Below are 9,023 nucleotides of genomic sequence, written 5' to 3' on the forward strand. Positions count from 1 at the left end.
TAAATACTTACACTTTCCAAAATAGCTCTCTGCTTTCTTTAAAGATCTGTCACTAAGATATTGCACAACCTGGGACTGGTCACAATCTGAAACTTTCTGTTTAGGAATCTGTAGACTCATATTCTCTAATTTCAGAGAAGCTGAAAGCTTTGGTTAGATCTTTAAATGCAGTGACGTTATATTTAATTCATTAGTCTTAATTCAACAATTGGTGGGGTTTCCCTGGTGGTTCAGTGGTAAAGAGTACTCCTGCCAATGCAGGAGGCACAGGTTTGATATGTGGTCCAGGAGGACCCCACGTGTTGAGGAGCAACTAAGCCCATGGGCCACAACTGTTGAGTTTGTGCTCTAGAGCCCAGGAACTGCAACTACTGAGCCCATGGGCAGCAACTACTGAAGCCTTCAGGCCCTATAGGCCATGCTCCACCACGAGAGCAGCTACTGCAATGAGAAGCCCATGCATTGCAACTACAGAGTAGCCCCTGCTTGCCACAGCTAGAGAAAACACATGCAGCAATGAAAACCCAGTACAGCAAATACATACATAAATGCATATAATTACATATATTAAAAAAACAAAACAGTCAGCATGCAAAAGCTGGCATGATAGAATGGGGCCTTGCTGACTTCATTTTGCCTCTGCTATTTCAGAGCTTTGGCAAGGGCCAAATAATAATACCACACATGAAAAAAAACTTTGTGGAGGGCAAGCCAGTGTAGATATTTATAGAGGTATTATCTCCAGTATCATTATCAATATCAAATCCTGGAAGAAGGTGACTAATTCTGACCTAGAATTAAAAATCAGTCATTGAGGTTCTGGAGGGAAGAAAACAGATGTGGATTTAAAGGAGAACGGGTGATCAGGCTAGAGGACTAGAAACATAAAAATGGACAAAAGCTAGAGCAATAAAATAAAATAAATTATATTACTGAGATCCCTGTAAGTTATGGTTTAACATCTGCCTTCCTGTATTGTAGACCTCATCAGGACCCATGGAGAGAAGGAGTTTCCAAAAATATCTCCAATTTGGCTGGTCCGACAGTGGGTCATCAGGGAAGCAGATGAAAATTTGTGGATTTGTGCACTAATGGATCAGCAGGAAATTAGGTAACAAGAGGGTTGGTAACTCTGGAGAACCACAACAGAATTTCAGCTAGAATTCTGGCCATACTTGTAGACATGCATAAACAGGAGACCATCATGACTGTGAGTCTTACTCTAGGATTCGATTTTTCAAATGTTTGAGTCCCAAATTAGCCATTTACTAGGGAGTACTCGAAGATAAATGACTTTACTTCTCTAAGCTCCAATCTTCCTTTCTATAAAATGTAGATAAGGATGGTACCTGTTCATAGAATTGTTCTGAGAAATGAATGAAGCATAAGGTATATTTAGCATAGTGCCTGACCTATATTAGGTGAATAATTAACTGTTATTTTTATTCTTCTCTCCTCTGCACCCCACTTTTCTAAGTTGCAAACAAAATAACTATACGTTGATAGTTTAAGAAAGTTTTGTTCCTGCGTGCCCCTTCTGCCTCTCTCCCACTAGATTCCAGGTGTGTGCACGGAGGTGGAATGTAGAGTAGGGGGGTAAATATAAAGTTGCCCTGGAGGCCTCCCTGGTGGTCCAGTGGTTAAGACTGTGCATTCACTTCCACTGCAAGGGGCACGGTTTCAATCCCTGATTGGGGAATTAAGATCCTGAATGCTGTGCAGTGCAATCAAAAAAAGAAAAAAAAATCAATAAATGATTTTAAAACTATATATATAAAATTGCCCTTTTAAGCACCACTCTGAATGTTATCTCCAGAGAAGGAAGCAAACCTAGGTGCAGCTGATGCATTAGCCAGATATGACACAGAGAACGTTTCCTTCTCCTTTTTACTTTCAAGTTTATTCTAAGGCCCTGGATCTCTGCAGCTCAGTTGGAGGCCACGGAGAAGATGCCTACTATTCCCATGGGAGCCCCTGCCCTGCTGTGGATAGCTCTGCTGCTTTTCTGTAAGTAGAGTTACCAGCCCCCCAAGGGGCCAGAACAGATTGGGGGAGCGGCTGGCGAGGGAAAGTTGACAATTTTATTGCTGACTTTTTCTAGATTATGAGCAAACTGTGGGTCATTCCCCGGGGATTCTGTAGGGAGGATGAGCTGGATAGCAGAAGAAGTGGGGTTGGGCATCATCTAACGAGGAAGCCGGACTGAAAGTCTGGTCCTTGCTATCAAGCTGGCTTTTCCTAGAGGGTAAAGGAGGCATAGCAGAGGAAGGAGAGAAGCTCCTTCTCTCCCTTGAACAGAGTCCTGAAAAGATGGTTGGCCCTTAAAACTCCATGGATGTAGACCTCAGCATCATAACCAGATCCCAGTCTTCAGGTATCCAGAAGGCTGGGGTCAGATACTAACTTATTGTCTCTGGATTTTGCAGCTCCAGATGGCATGTCAGCAGGTGAGTCCTCTGTTCTTGTTCTCTCAGTATTTCAATGTGTTTGGAAATTGCCTGCCCTTCATCCTTTCCCTTCATCCCATCATCTATTTTTTAATGATTATTAATCTGCTCTTCCCTGTCTATCACACTTCCACCTGCCTCGTCTTCCTTCTTTCCCCCATTCAAAACCTTCCCACACAGCGTTTCATTCTCTCAAGTCACCCTTTCCTCTTTTATGCAAACAATTATGTCTGCTGAGCATCTGTCTCAGCCTCTGCTCCAGATACTATGATATAAACTCATTTAATTCTTATGTCATCATCCCTGATATTATTACTGCCATTTTATAATTGAGGATACTGAAACTCAGATTAAGTAATTTGTTGGAGGTTACATGGCCAAAAAGGCACTGGATTCTAACATAAGTCCCTTAAATTCAAGTCTAGTTCTCTTTTGGACATATCACCTCTTCCTCATCACCACCTGGCCACTTCCGAAGTCTTCATTCCGCAAATTTGTACCACATCTCTTTGTTTTTGAAAGCCTTTTAAGACTGATCCTCTTGGTGATTCTCAGTACCTTCCAGAATTGACATATAATTTCCATTCCCTATTCACTCACAATTAAATAGTCATAAAAATTTAGAGCTGGGAGAAGCCATATATTTCATTTAGTCCACTACCTTAATTCATCCATTATTCACTCATTCATCAACTCAATAAATACTTAATGAATACTCACTATGTAGTAGTCATTGTGCTGAACTATGTATGAACATCTCAGACATAATCTCTGCTTGAAAGGAGACTTCAATCCTCATTTACAGATACTGAAATTGGAATCAAGAAAATTAGAGGGGTTATCCTCTTTTGTTTTTTAATATCTTACATTCATGCCCTGTTTTTTCCTAAGTTGGGAGCTAGGGTCCCTAGGTGGGACCACAAGATTCTTTCTTCCTTCCTTTAATCCTAGGACTCAGGATAGATTCTTATCACCGACAGTTTAAGGGTAGATTGATCATTGATTGACTATTATTATGTCTGTACTCTGGAAGCTGAACAGATTTCAATGATATTTTCCCTCCTTCCATATCTCTTTCCACAATCTGTTCTTCTCAAAGCCAACTGGAAATCTAAGGTGTCCTTGAATCCACCATGGAGAGAAATATTTAGAGGAGAAACTGTGACTCTTACATGTGGTGTGAACAGATCCTCTGAAAATGAGTCCTCTGTGTGGATCCACAATGGAACCACTTTGAAAGAGACAAATTCAAGATGGGACATTGTGAAAGCACGCGTACAGGACAGTGGGAAATACCAATGCCGAATCAAAGGATTTGCCATTAGTGAGCCTGTGTACCTAAACGTCATCAGTGGTAAGTTCCAGGGTTACAGAAATATCAATTCTCTCATGTGCGGAATGGCCCATCTGAAAATAGGGAAAAAGCAAGTTATTCCAAGGCTTAGAGAAGCAAGGTTGAACTCTGGGTCTCTCTCCACATACAGGTCCATCTCTCTTCTTCAGCCTCTACTCCATCTGCCCTTCTGCCTTCTTTCAATATTCTAGTAATCTCCCAATGTTACTCCGCTAGGCTGTTTCATTTCTATCTTCTCTACCTGGGTACAGATGCATATTACATGGTCAAATGGCATACTGGATATATGAACATTACAAAGAGCTCTTTGATTTAAAGAGTTACTTTACCATTTCCATGTGTCATGACCTGAATATTAAGTTGTACTCTTTTGTTTAATTTTTTTTATTTATTAACTGAAGGATAATTGCTTTACAGAATTCTGTTGTTTTCTGTCAAACCTCAACATGAATCAGCCATAGGTATATATATATATATCCCTTCCCTTTTGAACCTCCCTCCCTTCTCCCTCCCCACCCCACCCCTCTAGGTTGATACAGAGCCCCTGTTTGAGCTTCCTGAAACATGGAGCGAAATTCCCCTTGGCTATCTGTTTTACATATGGTAAAGCAGTAAGTTGCACTCTTGATTTTGAAAGCTATCTCTTTACGTTCCTCATGTACTCTACTTTTACTTAAGAACAAAGCTCATGTTTGCTTCATCACTCTCCTGCTGACAACAATTAGTACAGTGTGCTCAGGCTTATGTGGGTTACTTTGTAAATGTTCAGTGAACAAAGTAATGATTTCATTTAAACAGCTAGGTCATTTATATTTTGTTTTATATTTTTAAATATAAATATTTTTAAAGTATAAGCATATTTTGTATTTTTTCTCTTGAGTGAAAAGAGATCTTTCAACATCTGTGTACAAATTCTAAGTAGAAACTAAAGCAGTGTAAAATAGCTTCTTTATTCTTTTGGAGTAGATTCTAGAAAAGTCCTCAAGGATTGCTCCTAAATAAAATATGCTTTTGCAACCTAGACATGTTTCTATTCTAAATTTTGAGTTCTTAAAATGACATTAGCCATACAACCTGACTCTTATATTTTACTGACTCATTATTGACAAACATTCATTGAGAATCTACCGATTCCTAGGTATTATTAGGCCCTGGAGATATGATGAAAGGAACAGACATGCTCCTGACCTCTGAAGTAGAGAGCCCAATGAGGAAATGGACATCCAATCAATAGTAACACAAATAATTAATTCAAATTGTGATGCATGTTCTGAGGAAGCTGGAGGCTTACTGTGATTAATAGAACGGGGAAGTACCTATAAGTTTAGAGAGGACAACTCTACTAGGCTAGGACTCTCCAGGCAGAGTAGGTTTAGTTCCCCTTTAGTGACCAAATGCAACAATAGAGCTGAAAGGGATAATGGGTTTCAGACCTCCTATGGATGGGCTTATCAGAAGTGTCAGCGATGTTGTGGCCCCAGAATTGCCTTTCAGGAGGAGAGAGTATTTGTCAACAGAGGAGACAGGCTGGAAGCATTATTTTGTGTTTCCTTTTTATTGACCTTATGAGCCAAGAAATGGGTTAATGATAAAGGTTTCTGATACGCACTCTCTGCATGATCGTTTTTATTTATCTTATTTTTATTTTATTTTATCTGTCATTGTTAAATAAATATCTTAATGAATATTCTTCAGACTGGTTGATCCTTCAGGCCTCTGCTGAGGTGATGATGGAGGGTGAGTCCCTCTTCCTCAGGTGCCACAGTTGGAAGAATCTGAATGCCTTCAAGGTGATCTACTACAAAGATAACAGAGCTCTCAAGTACTGGTATGAAAACCACAACATCTCCATCACCAATGTCACAGAAGGGGACAGTGGCATCTATTACTGTGTGGGCAGAATTCAGAGGCTCAACTACACCTCTAATAAACTCAAGATTATAGTAAAAAAACGTAAGTTGGTGAAGGAAAGGGAATGAGTCCATAGCAGGGGAAAGGAGAAAGAACATTTGAGCTTAATGCAATTGAAGCTATAGAATGCAAGCAACTGTGATTCCCTGAAAAGTCTACTAGATTTGCAATGAGGAGACCAGGGGTAGAGTATATCCCTTAGTCTCTGTCTCAGATTCCTTACTGTTCAATGGCAACAGTAATACCTTCTCACATTATGTAATGTTTACAGATGTTAAATGCAATAGTTGTAAAATGGATTTTTTTTTTAACTGTTGAATACTAGTCAAGCAAAGTCATCTATTGCTTCTGGGGAGAAACTTACATTTATCAAATAGAAAAAGAGTTTCAAAGTTGAAGGAACAAACTCTTTATAGCTTGAAGAGTCTATTCTAGCCTATGAGGGATGGGAAAGGAAACTAAGTCAACAGGCTGTGTGCCTGTAAATTAGGAGATGAGAAAGAGGGCTTAATATGGAAAGAGTAGTCAGGCAGACTGCCTCTGTAGTCAATGAAAGGCTGCCATTTCCAAATTTCATATCAAAGAAGGAGCCTTTAAAATATTTGCTTTGCAATGAGGAAATAAGACATTTGCTTGGTACACTTTGCTCATGCCAAAATCTTAAAAAACATGAGACCAGAAGCCACAATTAATTTCTAATGGTAGTTCTCTGTTAACTAATTTGAGACCCATTGTTTGATTTTCACTATGCTTCCGGTATCCTTATCTATAAAATAAAGGGTTTGGACTAAACTTCATTAAAATTGTTTGCAGAATTAAAAAAAAAATACTGATGTCTGTATATCATCCCTTGAGCTTCTAACTTAATTAGCTTGGAATGAGACCTGGACATCAATATTTAAAAGCTCTTCCAGGTAATGGTAATAGGCAGCTAGTGTTGAGAGTCACCAGTCTAGGTGACCTGTGAGTAATTTCTGGCTATAATATTCTAGGGTTCTAAAATTCTAGAAAAATCACAAAAAAATCACTACTTTGTAAATAGAATAGCAGAATCACAAAACAGTGGAATTGAAAGACAATTTACTTATTGCCTTGCTTGCCTTGCTCAGTCGCTCCATTGTGTCTGACTCTTAGCAACCCCATGAACTTAGCCTGTCACGCTCCTCTGTCCATGGGATTTTCCAGGCAAGAATACTGGAGTGGGTTGCCATTTCCTCCTCCAGGGGATTGTCCCAACCCAAGGATCAAACCTGGGAAGCCAACGTATTAATATTTATGATCTAGCCCAATATCTTAATTTCACCCAACAGACATGCAATGAGTGATGACTGTTTGAGAAATAAGGCACTGGTGACCCCCTGCCCTTACTCTGTCTGCTTCCCACCTCCATGTCCTATGTGGACACTGGTCTCGTGAGGCTCCAAGGAAGGGATCATCTTTCCTATGACCTTTCCCATTAGGCATATTGGCCAGACAAGCCAAGGGACTGTGGGGGAAATACTTAGGACTCCCTAGGGCTTCAGGGGGCACAGACTAAGGAACCCAAACCTGTGAGTGTTTTGTCTCTGCTCCTGGATGTCATTTCATGCTAGAAGGTGAAGGACCATGTTGGATCCTTCTTTTAGGGGAGATGAAGACTTTAATCTCACTTTTCAATTCCTAATTTGAGTTATGTTTCTTATTGCCTCTAGAGTACACTCAAAGCAACTATTTCTGGCTACAATTTCTTATCCCATTGTTGGTGCTGATTCTGTTTGTTGTGGACACAGGGTTGCTTATCTCGACCCAGCAGCAGTTCACGTTACTCTTGAAGATGAAGAGAATCAGAAAACGCAACAGATTTACGGACCCACAGCCTAAACCAGATCCCCCAGGGAACTGATGTCACTCCTCAAGAAACCTCTGCAATAGCAGAGGTTTTTGGCTTTAGTAAACGCTTCTCAGTTGTCAAAGACAGCTCACAAGGTACATAGAAAAAGCTCACGGCTTTATAGAACTGCTTCATTAAACTGATCGAGTGGCATGTAATAGGAAGTGCTCAATAAGCATCATTTATATAAGTAAAGAAATGAGTAGATTCATTTATTAGAATCTGTAAAAGAGATATACAACTTGAATAAAAGTATGAAACCATGTAATGTGACACTTTTAAGTATTCGAGGCTTGCTAGTTTTGAGGCATAACCATGAAGTCCTAGATTAGAAATGTTCTCTTTTGTAATGTTCTCTCCATTGTAAGTCTGACCTACGAATGAGAAGACAAGGAAGGATGTGCTGATGAAGCTGATCATTTTTATGCTCTCTTTTCACTTACTATCACATGAACTTTTAGCTCTTGGCAGAATCTGGGGCAGACTTGAGCCCCTGAATTCTGGAGGTGAGGCTCCATCTAAGAGTTCCCTGTGATTGTTTCACTCCTCTCTTATCTCCCCAAATTAAATCTTGTATATCCTCTTACAGTGCCTGAACTAAGCATCTTAGAGAGACTCGCACATAATAATAACTCTCACAATGAAAAAGTACAAGACTGAATGAGATCTCAAACAAAGTCCCAGTCTTTTCTCTCCCACCCCTGCCCGACCTCTTCTCATGGAGACAGTTATATGGGGCCTTGGGGAAAGCATTAGAAAAGAGAGCAAGGTACTGTCGGTGCCGACCAGGAGTTTACAACAGGAAATGGGAGATCAGAGCACCTTTAGTTTATCTGTTTTTTTGAACAATTAAAAACTTAAGGAAGTGAACTAGGGGGAACGTTTGTAAATATTCATAAGACTGACAAGTCCCATTTTCTCCAAAGAGGTCATAAAGAATAGAGAAATTATTAAAGCTCTTTTTTTTTTTTTTAATATAGGTATCTGCTGTTGGTATGAGGGAAACCCTTTCATCCCCTTGAGTTCTTGTGGCTGAACTAATAATAAAGTTGACATGAGACAAATTAACAGGAGAAAAAGAAAGAAATTTTAATTCATGTGCTCAGAGGTCTTATAGAAATGGGGCCTAACAAGTGGCCAAAGCAGGCAACCTTTATACTTTTTAGACAAAGAAATGACACATTTGAAAGGAATTGACAGGACAGAGAAGCTTAGGTTTGGAGTGCTCAATTCATGAAGAATCTAAACAGAGATTGGGCTTGAGGTATTAAATAAAAGAAGAAACAAGGTTTTATTATTATTATTATTTTTTAATTGGAGGATAGTTGTATGTATCCCTTCACTCCATCCCGCCTGTCTAGGTCCTCACAGAGCACTGGGCTGAGCTCCTCATGTTATATATATACACATTCATTTTCATTTCTTTTCCGTTATGGTTTAT

General features: G+C 39.6%; 1 protein-coding gene across 4 annotated transcripts; it reads left to right on the forward strand.

The window, feature by feature from the left end:
- The first annotated feature begins 1,901 nt into the window (after window positions 1-1,901).
- On the forward strand, window positions 1,902-8,650 carry FCER1A (Fc epsilon receptor Ia). Of its 4 annotated transcripts, none has more exons than XR_009599799.1 (6): window positions 1,902-2,007; window positions 2,427-2,447; window positions 3,547-3,801; window positions 5,497-5,754; window positions 7,404-7,677; window positions 8,563-8,650. XR_009599799.1 is itself a non-coding variant. In XM_042247519.2 (5 exons), exons 1-5 carry the CDS (start codon window positions 1,950-1,952, stop codon window positions 7,592-7,594), a joined length of 705 nt encoding a protein of 234 aa, XP_042103453.1. In that variant the 5' UTR covers window positions 1,902-1,949; the 3' UTR covers window positions 7,595-8,650.
- Window positions 8,651-9,023: the final 373 nt, after the last annotated feature.

The sequence above is a fragment of the Ovis aries genome, chromosome 1 (genome assembly GCF_016772045.2).
Source record: "Ovis aries strain OAR_USU_Benz2616 breed Rambouillet chromosome 1, ARS-UI_Ramb_v3.0, whole genome shotgun sequence".
NCBI lineage: Eukaryota > Metazoa > Chordata > Mammalia > Artiodactyla > Bovidae > Ovis > Ovis aries.

Excerpts from the sequence above, each read along its gene's own strand:
- FCER1A (XM_042247519.2), top strand. The coding sequence starts at position 1,950 with ATGCCTACTATTCCCATGGGAGCCCCTGCCCTGCTGTGGATAGCTCTG. Across the intron at positions 2,448-3,546 it reads TCCAGATGGCATGTCAGCAG|CCAACTGGAAATCTAAGGTG; the intron begins GTGAGTCCTCTG and ends TTCTTCTCAAAG. Across the intron at positions 3,802-5,496 it reads GTACCTAAACGTCATCAGTG|ACTGGTTGATCCTTCAGGCC; the intron begins GTAAGTTCCAGG and ends AATATTCTTCAG.